This window comes from Myxocyprinus asiaticus, chromosome 48 (assembly GCF_019703515.2).
Source record: "Myxocyprinus asiaticus isolate MX2 ecotype Aquarium Trade chromosome 48, UBuf_Myxa_2, whole genome shotgun sequence".
In the NCBI taxonomy this organism is placed as follows: Eukaryota; Metazoa; Chordata; class Actinopteri; order Cypriniformes; family Catostomidae; genus Myxocyprinus; species Myxocyprinus asiaticus.
Genome location: NC_059391.1, coordinates 28,868,196 through 28,895,645, shown reverse-complemented (window position 1 = coordinate 28,895,645; position 27,450 = coordinate 28,868,196). Strand labels below are relative to the sequence as shown.

General features: G+C 39.3%; 2 protein-coding genes across 2 annotated transcripts in view; one reads left to right on the top strand and one right to left on the bottom strand.

Annotated features, from left to right (window-relative positions):
• Positions 1 to 27,450, bottom strand: part of LOC127437102 (integrin alpha-11-like) — a 563,744-nt gene that overhangs the window by 453,206 nt on the left and 83,088 nt on the right. The gene's annotated exons all lie outside the window — the stretch shown is intronic.
• LOC127437123 (relaxin-3 receptor 1-like) lies at positions 24,225 to 27,188 on the top strand. Its single transcript, XM_051691825.1, has 2 exons — positions 24,225 to 25,560; positions 26,187 to 27,188. Exons 1-2 carry the CDS (start codon positions 24,338 to 24,340, stop codon positions 26,236 to 26,238), a joined length of 1,275 nt encoding a protein of 424 aa, XP_051547785.1. The 5' UTR covers positions 24,225 to 24,337; the 3' UTR covers positions 26,239 to 27,188.

Here is a 27,450-nt window from a genome sequence, read left to right as displayed (position 1 = left end):
GTCGCTTTGAGTGGATTCATTCGTAAAATCATCCTTGCGTAAATTGTCGCTTTGAGCGGATTCATTCGAAAAATCATCCTTGCGTAAATTGTCGCTTTGAGCGGATTCATTCGTAAAATCATCCTTGCGTAAATTGTCGCTTTGAGTGGATTCATTCGTAAAATCATCCTTGCGTAAATTGTCACTTTGAGCGGATTCATTCCTAAAATCACCCTTGCGTAAATTGTCACTTTGAGCGGATTCATTCCTAAAATCATCCTTGCGTAAATTGTCGCTTTGAGCGGATTCATTCGTAAAATCATCCTTGCGTAAATTGTCGCTTTGAGCGGATTCATTCGTAAAATCATCCTTGCGTAAATTGTCGCTTTGAGCGGATTCATTCGTAAAATCACCCTTGCGTAAATTGTCGCTTTGAGCGGATTCATTCGTAAAATCATCCTTGCGTAAATTGTCGCTTTGAGCGGATTCATTCGTAAAATCATCCTTGCGTAAATTGTCGCTTTGAGCGGATTCATTCCTAAAATCATCCTTGCGTAAATTGTCGCTTTGAGCGGATTCATTCCTAAAATCATCCTTGCGTAAATTGTCGCTTTGAGCGGATTCATTCCTAAAATCATCCTTGCGTAAATTGTCGCTTTGAGCGGATTCATTCGTAAAATCATCCTTGCGTAAATTGTCGCTTTGAGGGGATTTATTCGTAAAATCATCCTTGCGTAAATTGTTGCTTTGAGGGGATTCATTCGTAAAATCATCCTTGCATAAACTGTCGCTTTGAGGGGATTCATTCGTAAAATCATCCTTGCGTAAATTGTCGCTTTGAGTGGATTCATTCCTAAAATCATCTTGCGTAAATTGTCGCTTTGAGCGGATTCATTCGTAAAATCATCCTTGCGTAAATTGTCGCTTTGAGGGGATTCATTCGTAAAATCATCCTTGCGTAAATTGTCGCTTTGAGTGGATTCATTCGTAAAATCATCCTTGCGTAAATTGTCGCTTTGAGTGGATTCATTCGTAAAATCATCCTTGCGTAAATTGTCGCTTTGAGCGGATTCATTCGAAAAATCATCCTTGCGTAAATTGTCGCTTTGAGCGGATTCATTCGTAAAATCATCCTTGCGTAAATTGTCGCTTTGAGTGGATTCATTCGTAAAATCATCCTTGCGTAAATTGTCGCTTTGAGCGGATTCATTCCTAAAATCACCCTTGCGTAAATTGTCACTTTGAGCGGATTCATTCCTAAAATCATCTTGCGTAAATTGTCGCTTTGAGCGGATTCATTCCTAAAATCATCCTTGCGTAAATTGTCGCTTTGAGCGGATTCATTCCTAAAATCATCCTTGCGTAAATTGTCGCTTTGAGCGGATTCATTCCTAAAATCATCCTTGCGTAAATTGTCGCTTTGAGCGGATTCATTCCTAAAATCATCCTTGCGTAAATTGTCGCTTTGAGGGGATTCATTCGTAAAATCATCCTTGCGTAAATTGTCGCTTTGAGTGGATTCATTCCTAAAATCGTCTTGCGTAAACTGTCGCTTTGAGGGGATTCATTCGTAAAATCATCCTTGCGTAAATTGTCGCTTTGAGGGGATTCATTCGTAAAATCATCCTTGCATAAATTGTCGCTTTGAGTGGATTCATTCCTAAAATCATCCTTGCGTAAATTGTCGCTTTGAGGGGATTAATTCGTAAAATCATCCTTGCGTAAATTGTCGCTTTGAGGGGATTCATTCGTAAAATCATCCTTGCGTAAATTGTCGCTTTGAGGGGATTCATTCGTAAAATCATCCTTGCGTAAATTGTCGCTTTGAGGGGATTCATTCGTAAAATCATCCTTGCGTAAATTGTCGCTTTGAGGGGATTCATTCGTAAAATCATCCTTGCGTAAATTGTCGCTTTGAGGGGATTCATTCGTAAAATCATCCTTGCGTAAATTGTCGCTTTGAGGGGATTCATTCGTAAAATCATCCTTGCGTAAATTGTCGCTTTGAGGGGATTCATTCGTAAAATCATCCTTGCGTAAACTGTCGCTTTGAGGGGATTCATTCGTAAAATCATCCTTGCGTAAATTGTCGCTTTGAGGGGATTCATTCGTAAAATCACCCTTGCGTAAATTGTCGCTTTGAGCGGATTCTTTCATAAAATCATCCTTATGTAAATTTTCGCTTTGAGTTGATTAGTTTGTAAAATAGTTCTTATGCAAATTGTCGCTTTGAGTGAATTAATTTAAAAAAATCATGCTAACATAAATTGTCACTTTAAATGGATTCATATGTAAAATCACCCTAACATAAGTTATTGCTTTGAATGGATCATTCATAAAATCGTTCTTATGCAAATTGTCCATTGAATGCATAAACTCGTAAAATGATTCTTACGCAAATTGTTCGTATTGAACTGATCTGTAAAGCTTTTTTAATTGTATTAATAATTATGAATTGATTTGTTTTTACATTTTTTTTTTTTTACATAAATTGCTGTTTTGAAATGAAACATAATTAGAACAAATATGCAAATCGCTCAAAAAACATTTTCAACAAAAAACTAAATTTGTCGTAAGTCAGTTCATGAACAAAGCCCAATGGATTTTACAAACATTTAACACAGGTTATGTTTAATGAATGGGGCCCATTATTTGTAAAATGTAAAGGTCAGTGGCAGTTCAATGAATAATGAAACAGAATATCTGTTTTTGTGTCTGTGTGTGCTTCTTTAGGTGTGTTCACTAGACATTAAATCATCATTCAAACATATATGAATAAATAATCTTAAAGCAAATGAACAGTGGGACACTTATGCATTTAGACACACAAACACGCCAGCTAATTTCCGCATCTGGTTAGTGTAACCACATTAGCAGCCTTCACATTCTCAGCACCACCAAACTAATTCAGTTATGGCATAGAATATACAGAATGAAAAAGCAAGAGAGAAATTTTCAACTATCAGATTAAAACATTGGGCGCTATGAATCTCGAGTCGCTCATAAACAGGATGCTGAACTGAGGTAAACAGATTTAGCATAAAGCTTCAATAAACCATTTTAAATTAGGCGAAAAATCACAAGGAAATGATTCAGGCCTTTCAAATTTACCGTCGTGGCTTTGCAACAAAGCCAAGTTTCATTATGCGCTATCACACCTCTGATAATTGTCAGGAAGATATTTACAAATGTGTTTTGCACTTTATTTCGAATTGTTTTGTCCAAACATGTTATCGAAGGCACTGATGATCTATTTCAATCGATCTATTTAAGCAGAACTAGGCACATCTGAATAAAGATTACAGAGCATGGGTCACCCCATTTAACCGTCATGACATTTAGACCCCAAATGAGAAGATAACAGCCACATTCTGCAAACAAACCAGATATCGGATAAGGTATGAAACAGCCAAAGCTTGCTTTTAAATCTGTTAAACAGTGTTGTCTTTTTGGACCATACTTTCGAAAAAGCTTGTCAGCCTGGTATTGGCTTCCCGTAATGTGGATATCTTTTGATTTACATCCTGATGTCCAAAAATGGCTTTTGTTTTAGAAAAATCAGAACCGATAGGCTCTGTTCGAAAACCTAGTGAGCTGCCTCACTACCTACTGCCTACACAGTGCAGTAACCAGAAACAATCACAGCGAATGGGAAGATATCTTTAAATATTTAATGTACAGTTTTGCGGTGCGGGGTTTTGTACCAAATCAATTTAGCAGTGGATGAAGCTACCCAGTGCTTTGTTGTTGGAATTAACATACAGCTCGACCACTGATCAGATTTACCAATATTTTTAACCGATATTTAACTTTTCTGCTCAATCGGTTGTCGCTTTTTGATATCAAATCTACAGATAAATGGCACCATCTGGTGGGTCTGTAAAGGATGTCACCTAAAACGCCATTACTGTGCGTTCAACAGGAAAGAGCGGTATTCACGGATATAGCAACTTATTTTGGTCAACGTATACAGTCAGAGCTTTTAGCAAAATCCATTTGCACAAAACTCCCGACATCACTATGTTGGCTTGACAAACTACAACTTTTAAACTACATCCATCAAACTTTGCACAGACCCTCAGGCTGTTCTGAACTTTTATGCTATGACTTTTCTTAGTGATCAGATTTACGGTGTTCGCACAGCGAATGATCATTGATAGAATGTTTGTGCATCCTACTGTCAAAAATTCAAATGTAAACAAACCCACATTAAGCCTTAAAAAGAATATTCCAGGTTCAATACAAGTTAATATGAAACTACAGTGTGTGTGGCATAATGTTGATTACAACACAAAGTTAATTTAGACTAAAAAAAGCAAACATCTGGGTTACAGTGAGGCATAGAGCAATCCGTTTAAGTTTGAAACCTTTCCAAACGTCATCGTTTTCCAAAGCATCCAGTTACAGAGAGCATTTTCGAAACACTGAAACATGCCTTTGTTAGAGGAAAATGCGGTTCAAGTACAGATGAGAGGTGTAAACATAGCGTTTGAATGTGTTTTCAAACTCGTATTGGTGTAGACTTGGCCTAAGATACCTTAAAATGCTGCCTCCGTACATAGTCAGCCCACAATGGTATGGGACAGAGCACTCATTTCAAATCTCTGGAAATCTGAACAAAAACTTAATTCCCAGAATTACCAGTGTGGAACTTTATTCTGTATGCTATGTAGGTCTTGCACCAGAGGATTTTCTCTTGTTTATCTATAAGCTCAAAGAATTGTTGACCACACTCAATACAACACATGGCAGAATTTCAAACCCGTGGTCCATTCTGAAAGACACTGTACCAAAACACACACCCTTTGCTACAGAAGTCTTCCTTCTACAAGAAAGAGAATAATTTACCTTCCTGGAAGTGTGTTCCTCCTTTACTTCAGCAGAGGAAAATTCCGGATATCTGGTGTTTTTCTGAGCTGTGAGAATCTGGAATAATGTTTGTTTCCCTGAGTAGCAGATTGTGACCAGCACACAGGAGATATTTGAACTAACTAACTAACTAACAAGCAGACAATGAACATCTGGAATACAATTAGGGCAATGGATAGGAAGACAGACATAACAAAGGAAGACACAAAAACTTTAAACTAAGAGTCTCTTATAAGAGTCATTGGGGGGAAAACACAAGAATGATGTGACAGACCCCCCCCCCCCCCCCCCCCCGCCCCACCCCACCAAAGGTGGCTCCTGAAGCCCAAAAAAAGGAAAAAGACTATGAAGCAGAGCCCGGAGACAGGCGGTGACCAAGGGACCAGGGCGGAAGGCTCAGGGCTGTGCCGCAGGAAGTTCAGGAGGCGGAGCGGATGGAGCTGTAGGATTGTCAGGATGCAGAGCAGCCGGAACGGCAGTAGGCGGAGCGGACGGAGCCGCAGGACTCTCAGGAGGCAGAGCCATGGAGGACTCGGAGGGCGGAGCCATGGAAGATTTGGGAGGAGGAGCAGGTGGAGTTGCAGGAAGAGGAGCGGGAAGCAGAAGGGCCTCTGTCATGGGGGTCTCCAGAACCACCGGAGCTAGGAGCAGAGGGGCCTCCATCTAGGGAGTCTCCAGGACCACCGGAGCTGAGAGCAGAAGGTCAGCCCTTATAATTTCAGTGATGAAATCCTGAAGAGACTGACGATCACAGTCCAAAGGAACTAGCTTCCTCACAGGGCCATTAAGTCCCATCCAGAGCATGGTCCTGAGGGATCTCTCATGTCAATGCAATTGAGTGGCCAGTTTCCAAAACAATGGAGCAGTACTCAGCTACAGGAGTGGACCCTTGGGAGAGTTTCAGGATATGTTCTGCTGGATCCATAATGTTGGTCGGTTCTTCTGTCACAGTTTTTGTGAAAGGAAGAGACAAGAGAGTAAGGAAGTAGTGGATACAACGATATAGGAATAATACGAAGAAGAAGGTAACAAAACTCTACATCAGTATGCTGGCAACTAACGCACTACATACAAACAAGAACTGACACTGAAACAAGGAACAAAGGGATATATATACACTGGGGCTAACAAGGAGACAAGGAACACCTGGAATACAATTAAAATACACTTAAAGACCTTGTCTCATGTCAATAAACCTCTTCCACACAGTTCAAGTTTGTATTCAACTTATTTTTCTCTACAACCTCTAAACAGGCTTTGGATTTTCAGGATGACCACAGCAAAATTTCAGATGTGATGATTGGTCCACTGGTTAGTCCAGTTATGAACAATTATTTAGTCACATGACTTTTTCGTTTAAAAAATGTATCCACTTCAAGTAAGCATATACGTTTTTATGCACATTTTGGAGATTTTAATCACATCTTGGTGTTTCCATCCAGTGGTTTTTATATGATATCCCAAAATGTGCATAATGATATGTGGATGGAAACCAAGCTAACGTCATTCTTAGATTTAGGGCCAATCAGTATTACCTCTGTTTTATCAGAGTTGAACTTGAGACAGTTTGACTTCAACCAAAGCTTTAATTCTTGAATGCAGACACAGGTGACAAGGGTGTTGATGTAAATCTAAGTGTCATCCGCACAGCAGTGGAAGCTAAACCCATGGCGTCTGATTATCTGGCCAAGGAGTGGGATGAGAACTGAGCCTTGAGGGACACCGGGATTTACAGGAGCAGTGGAGGACATGTGTTTATGAATAACAACATATTGCTGCCCATCAGTAAGGTAAGAAGTGAACCAGTCAAGAGCTGTGCCAGTGATACCAGTTGCTGAGAGGCATGAGAGAAGTATGTTATGTCAGACAGCGTTGAATGCAGAGCTAAGGTCCAGAAGGATAAGAATAACTTTGCACTTTGTTAAAAAAACTCTTTGCTATTTCCTTGCCGCAATAACATCATGCTACTACCGCCCGAGAAAAGCAGGCGGTAACCTGAGATTTTATAAAGGGATGTTTGTCTGCATGTTCTGTCGATCATAGCAGTAAAAATTCATCAAATGATGTTGAAGAGTGTTATAACCTGGCATATACTGTATCCAAATGCATGGTGTAGTCAAGCACAATTTAGCATTTTAAAGAAATGATTCAGGTGTCTGGATCACAGTAGTGATCCTGTACAGTCCAGATCATGGTGGTCTGCTGCATTCTCCATTATAGAGCACTCAGAATCGGCCCACAAGATAGAAACTGTGCCATATAAGTGTTGATTTTGTTGGTGCATTTGGACCGTTGCCTGATCTGCATAATTCCTTTAGTGAATCAGCAGTGTGTGCAAATTAACGGTGCTTTTACGGGGTGCAATTCGTTCTTGGTGAATTCTACTCTTAAAGTCAATATGAAATCAAAACCAACTCTATTCACATCTTAATAGACATTGCTGGTCTTATTGTGAATGTTTTATCAGTGCAAATTAATTCTGCAAATTTAAGACAGAAATGCACATTTGAATGCTAAAACTGTGCACTCAAATTTTGTTTACGTGAGAAGCACTGACTATGACTTAACAGCCGTTCAGACCGGTCACATTGTTGCGCTACAAAAAGCTAGATGCAGCGCAATAAATGCAATTTTTACAGAATGCTGGTGTCTCAAACCACATTTTTAACGGCTGAAGTTCTTTTTAACTTGAAAGTTATTCATCCTGCACAAAATGCTGAAAGTTTGGCATCCTGCACAAAATGCTGAAAAAGAAAGCGAAACACGGCGCAATGGTCAAAGATGTCCATCTAGCGCATGTTTCCATAGAAAAACAAATGAAAAACTGAGTGGATGGATGCAAAAAAAACTAGGGATGTGCATAAGTAATCGATTAATCGAGTACTCGATCAGATTTAAATTTTAGACCTTTTTTTGTCATTTTTTAATATAGATTTAGTTGTTTATGCATAGTGTTATTTTTTCATAAGAAAAAGAAGTTGCAAGGTTGAATGCTGAACTTAAATTCTAAATTTCGAATAATCAATTACTCATTCTGTAATCGATTAATCGATTGCTCTGCCTCCTGAGAGTCCTGCGGCTCCGTCCGCTCCGCCTACTGCCGTTCCGGCTGCTCTGCCTCCTGACAATCCTACGCTTATTTCTGGAACCTTTATGACTTTTACATTTAAATAAAATTCAGATTTTGGTCAAATTAATTTTTTTTATTTTGTTTCCATTCACAGCCCTAGTGCATGCTATTCTAAAGAATAATACTGTATGTATGTTTGCAATCTTTCATGAAAATGCAACAAACTGTTCCGCTTCTAAAACAACCTTGTTTTTTGGCTGACGTCACCTACGTCATGAAAATCCAGTATTAAAGATGTTGGTTTACATTTTCAAACTAGATTTGCATTTTTTTTAAGGGAAGTCAAGGCAGCCAAAGAATAGTGGTAAAGTTTTAGGTAAAAAAAAAAAAAAAATGCCTTAAACTTCCATTTTGTTTTCGATTTGTTTTATTAATAAAATCTATTTATTATTAATTATTATTTTATTTATACTGTATACTACCCCATATACACACACACACACACACACACACTTTTTTTTTAAAGATTTATGCATTTTAATTTCATAACAAAATTCCATCAAAGTTTAACAGAATAAAATGAAAAAATAAAGTTTATTAAAGTTAATTTAGTTAAAAATTGCACAATTTAATTTGATGGAATTTTATTATGATATTGAAATGTGTAAATCTTCAAAATAGGCTAAAAAATTCAGTATAAAAAGATTGATAGTAATAAGCAATGCAAGTAATTATATAAAAAATATAAATAAGACCAATCACTATTTTGGTTTAAAAAAATATTCTATTCTATTCTGTTCTATTCTATTCAATTCTATTCTATTCTAAGACCAATCACAAATTTGATTTAAAAACATTATATTATATTATATTATATTATACCCCAAATATACAATAGATTTATAATGTAAGCCACCTGGACTATTGGATCATGATAAACAGCAATTTCGGCATTGTTTTTTTTTTTTTTTTTTTTTTTTTTGCCACTATTAGAGGTAATGCAGCCTTTCTAAAATGTTGCCAATTGTTCTTACATTAGATGACTTTAAACTGTTACTATTGTGATGCCTGCCTTACCAAACAAAATCAACATTGTTGCAATCAGTGCTTGGGTTCGACTTGATTCAACATTGAATCAATGACTCTTGCAATTTGGGGACTATTAGAGAGACAGACAAAGAGTCATTTTTAAATCCTTTAAATTTTGTGTCTCAAAGGAAGAGCACAACGGCACAGAAGAGCTTTTTAAATGATTTTCATTCTTCCTTCTACAATAGAAGAATAGCATGGGGGCAGATCCGTGAGCGGTCCATCCGTACAGGGACTCCAAACGTCTTCTCACAGTAGCTGAAGAACACGGCTGCATTCACACATCAGATTAGATGGAGGATTATGAATCTCTCAGAGAGACAGAGCAGGTGTTTACCGGCTGCTCAGCTCTGCGGTGAGGCGATACGGGATGATGAATTCAGGATGGCATCGGTCACGCACCCTCAGCAACCTCTAACACACGTCAACACGTGAATATGCAACATGCTGGTCTCTCCACCATGTGACAAACTCAGGCAATAAACAGCACAATTTTAGCACTCAAACACCTGAGGAAAATGCTATTGCTCAGAGTTGCTCTTTTATTGCTCAGGAGATGTAATGGGGTTTCTTCCCTCAGATGTTTCCCTTAAAATACCAGTGAACAGACATACAGTAAGAGTATGCGGATATCATAGCCCAGATCATTTACTGTTAGGGGGAATTTGATGAGAAATGTTTGAGTTCATATTGGCAAATCTGAGCACAGTTTGAGACATTTTTGAGATCTGAAGTTCTAGGTGAGACATGTGTGAGATTATTTGTTTAAGGAGAAAAAAGTCTCCAATTGTTCTTCATTTTGTCTCATTGCTGTCTAGGAGAAGCGTGTGTGACTTTTCTCAATATTTATAATGCTGTATTCATTGATTTCTAAAATCGTAAATATTTGAGCACATTTCGAGAATTTGTTGAGTGCTGAAATTCTAGAGGAGACACACGTGAGGTTACTGTTTTTTTATTCTTCATTAAAATAATAATAATAATAATACATTTAGGATTTAAGCATTTAACTTTCATATAATATTGAAGAAAAAATATATATTAAATTATTTTGTTAAAATGACATACTTCAATTTGATGGAATTTTGTTGAGACATGAAATGACTGTTTTTTCTTTAATAAGATAAAATAAAAACAAACTACATATTTTAGGTTTTATTGATTTAATAAAAAAAAATGATGATTTAATTGAATGGAATTTAATGAAATAGAAATGCTTAAATCTAAAATGTGTGTTGTTGTTTTTCCTGGAAGATTTCAGCTAAAGTTTTCAATGTTCTCCATTTGATCTCATTGCTGTCTTGGAGAAACAATCGAGATATTAAAGAGATTTCATTTGATTTCATTTCTTCCTATGGGATGTCTTAAAGGAATATTCCAGGTTTAATACAAGTTCAGCTCAATCGTCAGCATTTGTGGCATAATATTGATTATACTGATGATACTGTCCCTCCTTTTCTTTAATAAAGCACAAATGTGTGTTCCAGTGAGACACTTACAATAGAAGTCAATGGGGTCAATCTGTAAACATTAAAATACTCACTGTTTCAAAAGTATAGACACAAGACATAAACAATATGTGTGTTAACATGATTTTATATGTGTGATAAAATCACTTACTAACCACATCTGTGGAAAGTTATAGACAATTTTACAACTACTGTGTTGCCATGACGACGCAACACCTTAAACCCTTGACGATTTAAACAACGTTACAGCTCAAATAATACACGAGTTTTAACAGAAGAATTAATGTAAGTGCTTTTATAAAATTATAAGCTTCACATTTCTGCCTTTAAACCTCCAAAAATTGGCCCCATTGACTTCCATTGTAAGTGCCTCAATGTAACCTTGACCTTTAATAAAAGTCGATTTTTTTTTTTTTGTGGTAATCAACGTTATTCCACAAATGCTGTCGATTGAGTTTAACTTGTACTGAACCCGGAATATTCCTTTAAGATTTCTTTCTTGTATTCCCTACACATGTATATTCTTATATATTTCCTGTTTTAAATGACAGAGAAAATTAAATCTAATTTCTGGAGATGAACTTCGTTTACATTCAAACCAACAGAGTCTAATTCGATTTTATGTTTCTGTATCTGTGAGCAAATATGAAATCAACGTGTCATACGCCAGCTGAGGCCACATATTAAAAGCACAGAAACGCAAAAAGAAATGAACATATGTATCAAAACAGACGTTAAACTACAAGCTCTGAATCCTGCGAGCATCATGACACAATGACAAATCAAAATAGTCAAAACATCAGTCAGTGTTCATCACCGTCTATTGCTGCACAGATTTCCCAGGGAAAACAAATTAATGCAATAATATGAGACAATCTGCGTTAAGAGTCCTCGCCGCGTCTCCTGTTTACATGAGTTTAGCTCAGAGAAACACGCTTTTAATCGAATCAAACAGCTCAATTTGATTACAGATGAACCGCTGGACTCCACAGGGGCCTTAGAAGCAAAGTCAGACATTTTTTTTTATTGCCAAGTCCTGCTGTCCTTTTCTGCATATCGCGGCGCCGTTTTGTGGCGCGTTCTGCATAACACGGTGGCCCATGCGGCCCCATTTCGCGGCCAGCACACCGGGAAATGTCCCGGTTCTCCCAATGGCCAGTCCGCCACTGTTTAAACCTCTGGTTGGTGTGCAGTTCGCTCAAAATCAGCAAAGCAACCCAGAGAAATGCGGTTGAGCAGAAGTTGCTTTTTCAAAGCTCATGAGACTGAAAGACGATCTCGTGTGCGCGCCAGTTTCAAATGGGTGAGGAGGAAGATTTTCAGTGAATTAAGACTTAAATTCATAAATTATCGTTTATGTGTTTTTTATGTGCTCTTATATATCAACATAGGTCCTACAAGCAGTGACTTTTTATTTATTCTATTTTTGGATGTTTTATACGTACTGTACAGTATATACGAAGGCCTAAATTAAAAGTTTTATGTATTTAAGTAACAGAATGTATACTGAAAACAAGAGAACATTATAGGCCTAGTGACAAAGTTTATTTATGTATTTAAAGTACATCCTCTGGACAAGTGCCTTGATGAAGAATTGGCCTTGAACACAACACAGCGAAGTGCTGAGTCCGACAACTCAGACTCCATTCACATTTATTTACAGTTCAGAGAGAAACACTTCAGAGTGCTCGACCGTCAGTGACATCAAAGCGGCCAATCGCACAAAACACTGATTGTGCAGACTGTAAAAGTTCAGTCCGGTCGCAATAATCATTCAACAAAAAAAGGACAGCGCTTAATACTGCAGCACACAATCTCAGCACTATATGCCCTGCTGAAAACACCAATTCCCATGCTGATCTAAGATGGTTTATGCTGGCTTAGTGCTGGTCTAAGCTGGTTTGGTGCTGTTTTATCTTTGTCTGGTTCTGGTCTAGGCTGGTCTATGCTGGTTTGGTGCTAGCCTAGGCTGGTTTGGTGCTTTCCTGGCTGGCTTTTGCTGTTTGGTGCTGTTCTAGGCTGGTTTGGTGCCGGTATAGGCTAGTTTATGCTGGTTTAGTGCTGGTCTATACTGGTTTGGTTCTGGTGTAGGCTGTTTATGCTGGTTTGGTGCTGGTATAGGGTGGATTACGCTGATCTGGTGCTGGTCTAGGCTGGTTTGGTGCTGTTTAGGCTGGTTTATGCTGTTTGCTGCTGTTCTAGGCTGGCTTTTACTAGTCTGGTTCTGGTCTATCTTGGTTTGGTGCTGTTTCAGGCTGGTTTATGATGGTTTGGTGCAGGTATAGCCTGGTTTATGCTAGTTTAGTTCTGGTCTAGGCTGGTTTTATGCTGTTTGGGTTGATCTATGCTAAATTGGTTTTGGTCTAGGTTGGTTTATGCTGGTTTGGTGCTATTCTAGGCTGGCTTATGCTGGTTTGGTGATGAACCGGACTAGCACAGCCATGAGATGTACTAGCTGTTGAAGCTAGTCGAACAGTAGGGTAAGATGGGGGAAGATGACCCCCCACATTAACTTTTTCTTTTGACCAAGGGTCTTCAACAGTGGTACTGCAGGGGATCCGCAAATTATTGTTTGATCCACCATTGGCATTTGTAATAATCTCTCACTCGCACGCGAGCGACAGCGAGAGACAGGAGTATGAATTATCGACATGTTGAAATCCTTTGCAGCTTTATGCCAAATCTTAAAGTGTGACTTAACAGCGCTAGTCAGCAGAAGCATGCAGCCCAGACAAATCCGCTTATCACGAGCCACTCAATGCGCAACACACATCAGTTTCAGCAGTGCTGCAGTGGAGGGTCACGTGAGTGCCCCAAGTGGGAGGGTCATCTTGCTCCAGTAGTGGGGTAAGATGACCCCTTTTCATAATTTTTAATTTTGTGCTATGACAACAAAATTAGCAAATGTTTCTATTTATGTCCCTTGATAATATGTTGGATGATGCATGTACATGCTAAAAGTTTATATATATATATTACAGTTTAAAAGTAAATTGAGGGTTCATCTTACCCTATAGTTTTTCATGTTGCCTTTGGCTTGCTCACTTGGAGCCTAATGACAATCATTTTTAAGGCATGATTTTCAATTACGTTATTCATTTAAACCACACAGTGATAATTTTCCGTTACAATCTTCTGTAAAGCTGCTTTGAAATGATGTGTGTTGTGAAAAGTGCTATAGAAAAGTGCTGGTCTAGGCTAGTTTGGTGCTGTTTGGTTCTGTTCTATTCTGGTTTGGTTATGGTTTAAGCTCATCTATGCTGGTTTAGTGCTGGTCTAGGATCATATGGTGCTGTTCCAGGCTGATTATGCTAGTTTGGTTCTGGTCTAGGCTGGTTTATGCTTATATATATATATAAATCCAACTGTTACAATTATACAGCATAATGTAGACAATTTGTTGAATTTATATTCAATTAATTTCAGTAAATTATAAATTAAAATAATTATAATTACCAAAGCATATACATAATTTTGCATGCAACACTATTGCAGCATGATCTTAAAAATTGAACATTCCTTAAAGAAACAGTTTACCCTAACCCTGTCATCATTTACTCACCCTCATGCCGTTCCCATATGACTTTCTTTCTTCTGTGGAACACAAAAGGAAATGACAATTATAGTTATCCAAGTTAACCGCTATTATTTCTAAATTGCATGATCATGACGGCTCAAATTCTGAAGATTGAACGCCAAACATTTGTGTTTTCCATGATATATCCCTGTAATACAGGCACTTGTTGAATTCAATAACCGGCCACATCATCAATAGTCTCATTCTATATGTGTTTACTCTTCATATTGACATTGTGGCAAATCTATCAGTGCTCAGCTGTAAGTTATGACAGTCTCCAGTGCTTTAGGCAGACAGATAGCAGAACGAGAGGCAAACAAACAAGAAGAAAAGCCACAAGCTCATTTCACGGCTGTCATTCACACCCTCTTTAACCTGAATGGTTGTGCCCGCTCTGAACTAGACTCTTGCAGTTGGAGGTTTGCATTGGCGCGGCTGCAGGGGGGAGATAAGACACGCGGTATTGTGCAGGTAACAGATGACAGGTCAAGCAATGGTCGGAAGAACCGTTCCGTACTGCTAATGAAGAATCTGTCCGTTTGTTTTTATTTTGATAGCGCAGTTATTCCATAAGTTTATGTAACATCAGCAACCGAGGCTGCTTGGTGAAAACTTTAATGAACTGTCAATGGCGGATGTTTATGAGGAACGATGTGAATATCAATTCATTCTTTATGTCTTCATAGCTATGATAGTGCAACAGAACATTCAAGAAACTCACTTTTGCATGCTGAAAGAATGAGGACGTCAGTTACCGTAAGAATGCAAAATCACAAATGAGATCTTTTCAATATTGCAGTCGTTTCTTCTTATTACATCCAAGTTTGGGACCAACACGGTGTAAGAAGCCATCCAAAAGCGAAAAACATCAGTTGCAATGGCCATGACAAATCAGTTAAGTTTATTAAATTAAATAAAGCAGAAAACCAACAGTAAATTTAACAACAGAGCACTTAAATTTCTCATTATACAAATGTGTGTCACCTCCCTGTACACAATATATTCAAGTTGCATAGGGTCCTCAATCCGCCAGGGGGCCCCCACGCTGTCGAAGGCGTTATAAGCAGCCAAGTACTGGTATTTGTTGCCATGTGAACAGGTGGGCTGCATCCAAAAACTGGAAAATGCTACATCTGGAGGCTGTATACGAAGGTAGGATGAAAATAAGCTTTTAAAACTGTACTGAGACCAGTTTCTTTAAGAGTTCCAGTCATTCAAAAACGCTGTTGGTTAAGCCGTTAACTGATTAGGCTTCGAAGGCAGCATAACCATAAAGGGAAAAAAAATCAAATAAAAAATAACATACAAATATAAATGCAGTGTCAACTGTAGAGGATGGGGTTGAGGGGTTATTATAATTATTATAATTATTTTGTTTGCATTTCGGACATACACCAGGTAAAATGAAATGCATAACGTAGTAGATAGGAATGGCTATGGTTACTACACGTCAGGAGGTGAAAAAAGGAGAAAATGTGTCAGGAAAGTGAAACGAAACGTATCTAACTTTTACAGTAAGGAGTACGTTTTGCTCATTAAAACCTCCATCTAACATGGTCTGATTACAACCTCATTTCACTTGCTTTTGGCACCCCCTGCTGGACGTTTCACTCTGAAACTGAAGCAAAACGTGTAATGAAGCTTGTAATTTCATTTTGCAAATGTTGCTTTGGTCATGTAATGTTCGTGAGACCAGGCTGTTGCTTTTTTAGGTTGACTATCAGAAAAGTGTGTTGCTGTAGCACAATCAAAACACTCCTCTGTTTGTTTGAGTGACCCAACAAAGCAACACTAAGGGGTCATTCAGACCGAACGCATGCTTAAAAAGCTTTATGCAGTGCAAGGAATAGACTAGAATGCAGATGTCTGGAGATGTGCTTTTAAACCTGCTTTTTGTTTAAAAAACACAATGGTCCAGGCCTGGATAGCTCAGCAAGTTAAGACGCTGACTACCACACCTGGAGTCACGAGTTCGAATCCAGGGCGTGCTGAGTGACTCCAGTCAGGCTTCCTAAGCAACCAATTGGCCCGGTTGCTAGGGAGGGTAGAGTCACATGGGGTAACCTCCTCGTGGTCGCTATAATGTGGTTCTCACTCTCGGTGGGGCACGTGGTGAGTTGTGCGTGGATGCCGCGGAGAATAGTGTGAAGCCTCCACGCACGCTATGTCTCCGAGGTAACGCGCTCAACAAGCCACTTGATAAGATGCACGGATTGACGGTCTCAAACGTGGAAGCAGCTGAGATTCGTCCTCCGCCACCCGGATTGAGGCGAGTCACTACACCACCACGAGGACTTAGAGCGCATTGGGAATTGGGCATTCCAAATTGGGAGAAAAAGGGGAGAAAATCCAGAAAAAAACCCCAAAAAAACACAATGGTCAAAGAATAAAATAAAATATTATTGAAAAACAGCACAAACAGATGAAAAACGCATCCAGTGTGAACAAACCCTAGTTCAACCAATGGCCTGAGCTTGGGGTGGGACTATCTGTTTACTAGAAAGGAAAATTTTCATTGAATAACTACTGAACTCTGGTCTGTTCCAAAGCATTGCATTGCTTCAGAAGACTCCAAACACAGCGCACATTTGTCTTTTTTGGAGCTTCACTATGAACCATTGTTTTTTGAGTTCCATAGCAGGAAATATACGGGTTTGGAGTAAATAATGACAGAATTCCCCTTTCTGGGTGAACTATCCCTTTAAGAGAAACTTCCAGAGCCGTGAGGAGACATCACTCGAAGTAATGATGTCAAATCTGAACTCTCATATCCACAAAGGATGTGTCATTTCATGAAGCTTCACCCGAGCTTGTGTTGCCCAGCGCTGCCAGGTCATTACGCTGGCGAGCAGGAGAACGGACGACACATCAATTTACTGAGGGAATGTTGACAATTGGAATGAAAGAGGCAGAACGTGGAACACATATTAAAATCACCCAATCACAGTCAGCTCATATTATTATGTCACTGCCAAACACTCCTGGACTATAAAGAGAACTTAATTATATTACATTACATTATTAAATAAAATAAAATAAAATTATAATTTTTCATTTTTATTTTATGTTATTATTATTTTATATTATATTATTATCATCAATATTATTTATATTATTTATTTATATTCCTTAAATGAGATAAAATAAACACATGAAATACATTATTTCCATTTTTATTGTGTATTGTGTTTTCTTTTTTATTTCAGAGTCAGAGTTGTTGATGCACCTTGTTGAACTTCACATTTAATTTAATTTTACCCATGGCGCAGTCACGCAATAAACACAACATAACACAACAAATATTAAATCGACATTTAATAATGTCCAGGTGCTATTTCCTAATGCGAGCAGACAGCTTTCTTCACTAAGTTCTCTGTCGAAAGTTCACCTGAGGCTGACGAATGCAGGATGTTAATGCATACTTCCGACAGCTCAAATTATACAGCTAATTTAAGCTCCTATAAATTTGAATTATTGTAAAAAAAAGAAATGGTGCTGAGTCTGGGACAGCCTTCTAGTATCTCCTGTTTCTGTTAAATACACCTCCTGAGCACCTTGGGGTTGACAGAACAGTTGCTATGACAACAACTCCAAGTCACAGAACAATCCGATCATGGAAAATTGTCATTAAATCAAATTCAATCAAGCTCACTCTGTTTTTGCACCAATATTTATTTTGCCACAAATATGAATCTCAATAGGCAGTATAGTACAGTACGGAGCCACTGAGAAGACAAGAAGGGAATTTATTTTCTGAAATTGTTTTGGGTTCCCTCAAAAACTTTTGCATTCCTTCGCAACAAGTTTTGCATCTTCTTATTTTGGGTTCCCTCGCAATACCTTTATCCGAAATGTGGAAATCAACCACGGTTTAACTACAGTAACCATAGCTCAACTATGGTATTTGTAGTAAAATCATGGTAACCACAAAATGTACCACGCTTTTACTGTAGTAACTATGTTTTAATCAGAATATTGGAAGTAAAATCATAGTGATAATACAGGAAAACCAGAACTATGGAAATAAATATCATAATCATTCTGCCCAAAAAACATGGTTATTACAGTTTTACCATAGTAACATTGATTAATTTGTGTAAAAAATATCCTTACGAAATTAACTATGGTTTCACTATAGAGTTCCTGCAGTAACAGTGTACCCATTATAATAGTAAGAACCACCGTTTTAAAAACCATGACGCATGTTCCACCAATTAACCGTGGTGTTAATATAGTAAAACTATAGTAACCATGTTTTTCAGGCAGAATGATTTTTATTAGTTACCATAGCTGTGGATTTCCTGTATTATCACTATGGTTTTACCGTAATTATAGTACTGTAGTAAACCATGGTAAATGTTGTGGTTGTTACTATGGATTTACTACAAATAGTTCAAACATGGTTAATTTGTGTAAGAGATCAATAAAGGTATATCGAGGGAACGTATATAGGTATATCTGTCATATAGTGCTGTGGATGCGTCACAAAATGTGTCTGGATCATTCAACACATCTTCATAGTAAGAGAAAGTTCAACAGATTTAAAGAAAAGTAGTATAAAAGTGGACGTCTTGTGGTCAGCGGTTTACAGAGAGTTCTGACGTTAAAGATACGGGTCACGTCCCGTTGAATTCCTGCCGTGCAATCGTGACTGGGTCGAGATCTGACATCTCTTTCTGTCTGGTTCTTTGAAATGTCTAAATGAGCACTAGAACACTTCTATTTGGAGAATTTCAGTTTGATATCTCTCTTTATCCATTTCAAAGGCTTTGTTTGCATGTTTGAAGCTCATCGCCTTTGAAATGCTAATCAAAACACAGACAAAACGGAAGCTGAAAACACATTTCATCGTTTTGGTAACAGATCAGTTCATTTTTCCAACAGTTATGGCAGCGATGAAACATTTGTGGTGCAAAGATTTCCTCTCTACAGAACCTATTCGGCGAGTTAAGTCTGTCATTTTCACAATCTGACCATGTGGTCCTTTTCAACCTAGTCTCATAGAATAAAGGTTAATATAGCTACATTTTAACAAACTGAGTTTTACGTGCCGCGTTATACGTTTCCTTGTGAAATGAACACTTGTGGCGCTACAATAACTGTGTGTTTTATTTACTGTCATACAAATCACATCTATAAACACTCTATTACTCGCACACTGTTATGTTATGATATTGATTTACTTATTAAAACCTCCTTCTAATATTCATCTTAAAAACCTCGTCTGATTACGACACCATTTCACTCGCTTTTGGCGCCCCCACTGGACATTTCAATGGGAAACTGCAGCCAAATGTGTAATAGAGCACGTAATTTCATTTTTGCGAAAATCTTGCTACGGTCACGTAATGTTCATGAGATCAGACTGGTCCTTTCGGCCCTGTGGACTTTTTTAAAGGGATAGTTCACACAAAAATTAAAGAACTGCTGAAACCAGAAAAAAGGACACTGAAAATCTGTCGGGTCAAAGTTTGTGATTTTCTGGAAACGTTTTCAAAGACACTCCATGAACGTTAAAGATATAGGACAATACAACAGTGCCAAGACACAAATGACAAACGCCTAACACAGAAATAGCCATGCTTAATGAATATAGGATATTATTGGGTGTTATTAAAGAGAACCTCATTCCATTCTTGGCTTTATTTCTGTATTGTGGGATTTGACCTCGTTAGACACAGATCACACAGATGTTACGAAATTCAAGCCAAAATCCAAAGGAGACTGCAGGGGATATCAAAGTGTGTGTGTGTGAGATAGATATAATCTAGTCATATTTGCAATGGATCTTTATTGGGGCTCCAACTCCAGAATCGAATTAAAGCGCTCTGCCGAGCAGAACGGATCATAAAATTTCGCTTCAGCCATCAGTGTGTCAGAGCGTACATTAGCTCTGTTCCAAAAACCTAATGAGCTGCCTTGCTGTCTGAATTTGGAAACAGTAGATTGACATTTCTTTAGCTAAAATTGGTCTGCGTATACTGCATTTTTAAACACTGCCCCCAGTGGCCAAAGCAGTAAGTGTTGATGGGCGTATGGACTCGTGTGAGCTCCATTTTCAGGGTAAAATTGACCACAGAGGGGCGCCAAAAGCAAGTTGTGAAGCAAATTGTATTCAGCAGTACAGGCAGGACTACAGTGAATAGGAATGCATATTTTATAAACTGTACCCGCCAACCCGAATCCCAAACCTAAACCTAACCCTCTGTGGAGTAAAAATGTAATGTTAGAGGGGAAAAATGCTACCTCCGAATCGTGCTCGTCACTGATTACACAAGCTGATTACACAAGCAGGATTACTTCCATGTTTTTAACACAGGATCTGACCCGGGTCTTCCACACTGCTAATGCAACAAGCTCCCCATCATGCCACAGTAGAAGGTAAACACACTGAAGCTGATGTAAAAATGTCTGATAGGAGATGCTGCTTGTTGGTGAGTCTGAATAATGTGACCGATCCTAGGGTACCATAAGTATCGAAAACAACATGCCGACTTCCTATGTGATCATGTTGCAGATATACATCGATCAGCCACAACATTAAAAACCACCTGCCTAATACTGGCCATTCTCTGTTGACCTCTCTCATCATCAAGGCGTTTCCATCCACAGAACTGCCCCTCACTGGATGTTTTTTTGTTTTTGGCACCATTCTGAGTAAATTCTAGAGACTGTTGAGTGTGAAAATCCCAGAAATACTCAAACCAGCCCGTCTGGCACCAACAATCATCCATGCGATTATCTAATCAGCCAATCGTGTGGCAGCAGTGCAGTGCATAAAATCATGCAGATGTGGGTCAGGAGCTTCAGTTAATGTTCACATCAACCATCAGAATGGGGAAAAATGTGATCTCAGTGATTTGGACTGGGCATGATTGTTGGTGCCAGATGGGCTGGTTTGAGTATTTCTGGGATTTTCACACACAACAGTCTCTAGAATTTAATCATATTTTATCAATATGATACAAACAATAAAAAAGTTAAAATTCACTGGTCAAACATGCAGTTAATTCGATTAAAATATATATCTTGTATATTTATGTTCGTCTTGCGCTAAACATTCTGTCCCCCTCACTTTTGAAATGATTGCTATGCCCCTGCTTACACTGTAAGTGCTTTACTGTGATTCAATCTTGTAGTAATCGACAGCATGTCACAGAAGTTGTTTGAAACCCAGAACATTCCTATACTAAACCAACATATCACCAAGGCATTGCACCATACAAATGCATCAAATCATCAAATTTGTGATTACAATTCTTTTTCTTTTTTACATAAAATGCAGATAACAGTAATTATATTTCACTTCTTCAAACTGTCCTTATCACTGACACGTTAGAAAAGTAAAGAGCGTTCCTTGAGAAATTCCCACTCTCTCCTTTTGCCGCAATATGCCTGTTATCTGTTAAGAAAGTTGATTGCAACAGACCCGGAGATTAAAACATGACATATAATGACATTTCCAATTGCATCTCTTGTTAGGCTGGTCACATTCACTTTATCACAAGGAAACATGAAAGTATTAACATATTGTTAATTGATCTGCATCTCTCTCTCTCTGGGCTCTCTAGGGGTCTTTTTCTGCATTTCCAAGACACATGGGAAAATTGACTACGCTTTCATCTAAACCTATAGTCTGATCGCCAATGATCAGCGTTAGGAATTATGCGGATTAAGATGTTTACATGCCATGGCCAAATACGTTTTGTGGCCACTGAATTTTAATAAACGTGCTAATTTTGCTGCTCTGTTTTAGATTGTATAACATTTTCAAACAAAGGCAAGGCATATTGTATCAAGGATGACTTTTATAACTTCATGGTTCTAACCTCCACATGGGTGCTTTGGATTAATCATTAATGTATACACCCCAGACTGTCTGTTACATTTGTTACGTCTGCAAAGGTCAAAGTCTTGTGACTGCGAGCACTGTCTGCTTCACAGATGTGTTGTTTTGCACACGTGCAATCTAAACCTTCATGCAGCTAAATTGTTTTAAAATGGCTTTGGAGAGTTAAAGAAAGAGCGTTCGCTAGTCCCTCTAATACAATATACGGCACAAACCCACATTAATTTCTTTCCAGTGTATTGTTGTAGGCTATATTAATATCTCTCAGATCATACATCTGTTTAAAGTTAAAAACAACATCCAGGGGGGGCCTGGGTAGCTCAGTGGTAAAATAGGCTGGCTACCACCGCTAGTTCGAATCCCAGGGTGTGCTGAGTGACTCCAGCCAGGTCTCCTAAGCAACCAAATTGGCCCGGTTGCTAGGGAGGGTAGAGTCACATGGGGTAACCTCCTTGTGGTCACGATTATTGGTTCTCGCTCTCGGTGGGGCGCGTGGTGAGTTGTGTGTGGATGCCGTGGAGAACAGCGTGAAGCCTCTACACATGCTGATGTCTCCATGGCAACATGCTCAACAAGCCACGTGATAAGATGCACGGATTGACGGTCTCAGACATGGAGGCAAACTGAGATTCATCCTCCACCACCCAGATTGAGGCGAGTCACTATGCCACCACGAGGACTTAGAGCACATTGGGAATCGGGCATTCCAAATTGGGAGAAAAAGGGAAAAATCCCACCCCACCCCAAAACAACATCCAGGGCCAGTGACATTACAAGGGGGGGCTTCAGGGGCTGAAGCCCCTGATCTTTTCCAGGGGTCGTTTCAGACTGGTAAACTCATGTAAGTGTGGGTTACTTGTGCTGTCTGATTTTTTTTGAAGAAGCTGATTTTTGGTAGTTATCAGCTTGTGTCTGCAAATGCACTTGCAATGCGAAATCCTGGTAATGGGCAAAAAATGATGTATGCCGATCAGTTTATGCTTAAACCACGTATGACCTTACTGCCATAACGGAAAACCGTTTAAAGTGTTTACATGACCACACACGTTGTCGGCTTAATCAGCACTCAAAATTATTTAAAATGTATGCATTTTAATTTTGTAACAAAATGTCATTATATTGAATTGAGTGATCTTTAACAATATATATATATATATATATTTACATTTTTTTTTATATTATTATTTTCTCCCCTTTTTCACCCAATTTGGAATGCCCAATTCCCAATGCGCTCTAAGTCCTCGTGGTGGCGTAGTGACTCGCCTCAATTCGGGTGGCGGAGGACGAATCTCAGTTGCCTCTGCATCTGAGACCGTCAATTTGTGCATCTTATCACGTGGCATGTTGAGCACGTTACCACGGAGACGTAGTGCGTGTGGAGGCTTCATGCTATTCTCCATGGCATCCTCGCACAACTCACCAGGCACCCCACCGAGAACCACATTATAGCGACCACGAGGAGGTTACCCCATGTGACTCTACCCTCCCTAGCAACTGGGCCAATTTGGTTGCTTAGGAGACCTGGCTGGAGTCACTCAGCACACCCTAGATTGGAGCTCATGACTCCAGGGGTGATAGTCAACGTCAATACTCGCTGAGCTATCCAGGCCCCCTATTTTTTGTTTTATTAATTTAATTTTGTTAAATTTTACGCAGTTCAATTTGACAGAAATGTGTTAAGAAATTTAAATGCTTGAATCTTAAAAATAGCCTAAAATATTTCTTGAGCGTAATCTTTGTAAAGTTGTACATTTAACGCACTCATTCATAAATAGAAAATGTAATCGCCTAATATAGAAAAAATATTAAAATCATAAATCATAAAAAATGTATATTAAATATCATTAGAGAAAATTCCCAAACACATATATTTTTAAAATGAATGAATGATACAATTAAATATTAATTGATTGATTTTGATAAACTGTACTTACCTTTTTTAGTATTAAATGATTAATATACTCTGTTTTAATAATATTTTCATTTAATTATTTCATTACGTTTTATTAATTTTTACTTTGTTAGAGATTAGTTCAATTTGATGGAAATTTGTTATGCAATTAAAATGCTTAAATCTTTAAAAAAAATTGAATATAATAATATTAATATATTATATAATTACAGTATATATTGTGATAATAAATTAATAACGAAAATGATAAGGCAAATAATAAATTCTATATGCACCAATCACTATAAAAATTCTAAATACCCAAACTTTTTTTTATGCTGGGTCTCCTCCTCCTGTAGGCGGGTACATCTTGTCTCTGAGGTTTTATAAAGCCCCGCGGAGCGCATCTGTGGCACAAGCGTCCTCAGAAACCCAAATCAAGATGCGAGAACCTCCATCAGTCTCTGGGTCTCCTGCGCGCGAGTACTGTACCTCTCCAGATCTCTTAGTTTTTCTTCTGCGCATCCCGTAAGTCCGTAAGGTGATGCAAGCCCTCCATAGACCGGTGCTGGTCCGAGCACCCAAGACCGAGCTGTGGCTGGAGAGGATGGCGGAGTACCAGAACCAGAGCTCCGTTAATGGATCTGGATTCGACTCGAACCGCTTCAGCAACTTGGAGGACATCGACGTAGCCGCGGACGGCACGCCGGAGCTGCGCATCATGATATCCGTCGTGTACTCGGTGTTGTGCGCGGTGGGTCTGGTGGGGAACCTGCTGGTGTTTTTCCTTATGAAAGTGCGACAAGGACGGAAAAAGTCCACGATTAACTTTTTCATCCTGAATCTCGCGGTCACCGACTTTCAATTCGTGCTAACACTTCCGTTCTGGGCTGTGGACAACGCGCTGGACTTTAGCTGGCCGTTTGGACACGCCATGTGTAAGATTGTCCTCACGGTGACCGTGATGAACATGTACGCGAGCGTCTTCTTCCTCACCGCGATGAGCGTGACGCGTTACTGGTCCGTGGCTTCAGCGCTCAAGGATCGAACCCGCAACAAAACGTGCTCGGTGAAGATGGTCAGCGCGCTATTGTGGGTCCTCGCCACGGTGGCCACGGCACCCACGGCCATATTCTCCACTGTGTCCAAGATTAACGGCGTCAAACTGTGTCTGCTGAGGTTCCCAGATGGACAGCACTGGCTCGCGCTCTATCACCTCCAGAAAATACTAGTTGCATTTGTGTTTCCGATGCTCATCATCACTGTGTGTTATTTGCTCCTTTTGCGCCTCATTCGCCTCAGAAGCATGAACAACAATCTCCCGAAACGCAGATCTAGAGTCACCAAATCTGTCACTATTGTGGTCTTATCATTCTTCATATGCTGGCTGCCAAACCACGCCATCACCTTCTGGGGCGTCCTGGTGAAGTTCAACGTGGTTAACTGGGATAAAGTCTACTACATGCTCCACACATACGTGTTCCCGGTGACCGTCTGCCTGGCGCACGTAAACAGCTGCTTGAATCCGGTGTTGTATTGCCTGATGCGGAGGGAGTTCAGGAAAATGTTGAAGGATTTTTTCTGGCGGATTTCCTCGCCGGCCATCGCCAACGGCTGTCAGGTCCGTCCGTTTTCCGGTACCGTAAAGGAACACGACGACAGCCAGGCGGTGATTCCGTTGAATGTAATGGAGACTGAGCAGTTCAGACTGTCGGTGGTGAACGGGCCATGCGACGCGTTACCGTCCACAGACTGCGCCAGTCAAAGGTAGATGCGTAAAAGCGCAAAGCTGTGCGTAAAAGCGCACTGGTCACTTACAATTAATGGACAAAAAGGGAATTTTGAGAACTCTGTAATCTTTAAGTATGTTGTACAACCTAAAAAACTGTTTATTATATTATTACTGTTTGAAGTTGTGTAATGTGCAAGGTGTTGCATCCTTGAACTATGTGCCAAATTACGCGTAAAATAAGAAGTCTGACTATGGCAATCATGTGTCTGCTTAAAGTAACAGTTCAAAACCGTGTGTTTCTGTCCAAATAAGCTATTTGTAAACTTTAAAACAAGTGACTTTTATTCAGTGTAAACGTGAGCATTTATATACAGAATATCTAAATAAAATATTGGGCTTTAACTCCATTGCAATTTTATACCTTTCATTTTTGTTTTGTTTTTTTGTGTATAATAATGCATGAAACATCAGCCCTCGTGTATATACAGATATATATATATATATATAGATTGTGTAACTGTGTAATCTTTTAAAAAATCTAATTAACAAAACTTGGAAATTGTAAGGAAATAAGTTATGAAACTGAAATGTGTAAATCTTATATATATATATATACACCGATCAGCCACAACATTAAAACCACCTGCTTAATATTGTGTAGGTCCCCCTCATGCCGCCAAAACAGCTCTGACCCGTCGAGGCATGGAAAGTAACATCCACATGAATGATAGGACTCAAGGTTTCCCTGCAGAACATCACCCAGAGCATCACACTGCCTCCGCCAGCCTGCCTCCTTCCCATGGTGCATACTTTTTGGCGGTGGACAGGGGTCAGCATGGACACTTTGACCGGTCTGCGGCTACGCAGCACCATATGCAGCAAGCTGCGATGCACTGTGTGTTCTGACTCCTTTCTATCATGACCAGCATTCAGCAGTTTGTGCTACAGTAGCTCTTCTGTGGGATCGGACCAGACGGGCTAGCCTTCGCTTCCCACGTGCATCAGTGAGCCTTGGGCGCCCATGACCCTGTCGCCGGTTCACCGGTTGTCCGTCCTTGGAACACTTAGGAACACCCCACAAGACCTGCCGTTTTGGAGATGCTCTGACCCAGTCGTCTAGCCATCTCAATTTGGCCCTTGTGAAAGTCGCTCAGATCCTTACGCTTGCCCATTTTCCTGCTTCCAACACATGAAATTCAAGAATGGACTGTTCACTTGCTGCCTAATATATCCCTCCCCTTGACAGATGCCATTGTAACGAGATAATAAATGTTATTCACTTCACCTGTCAGTGGTTTTAATGTTGTGGCTGATCAGTATACATACACCGATCAGCCACAACATTATAACCACCTACCTAATATTGTGTAGGTCCCCCTCGTGCCACCAAAAGAGCGCCAACCCACATCTCAGAATGCTTCAGTTAATGTGCACATCAACCATCAGAATGGGGAAAATATGGGACTGTGGCATGATTGTTGGTGCCAGATAGGCTGGTTTGAGTATTTCTGTAACTGCTGATCTCCTCTGTATAACTGTGGTGAGAAGAATAGCATCTCAGAATACTTCTGATTTGAAGTGTAATAAAGCTGTGTCAATGACCAATGCTCTGACGGGAAAGAATGTAAACAGTGTTACTAAGTTGTCCATTTGCTGGGCATAATAAAAGTGCAGTCTTATCATAGCGGTGTTTGTTTTGCTCACAGACACAATTACAAAGGGCTTTAACGTTTACTGTTATTCCATCTAATTAACATGAAACAACAGCTCTGGGGTTTTAGGGACTAAATCTAACGTTATATCTATCTTCAACTTTACTTTAGTTTATTGTTTGATTGTAGACACATAAGTCCATGCAAACAATAACATGACAACAGTGGAATTAACATGCTTTATGGCCCAGAGATGGTTTGGTCTGCAAGAAC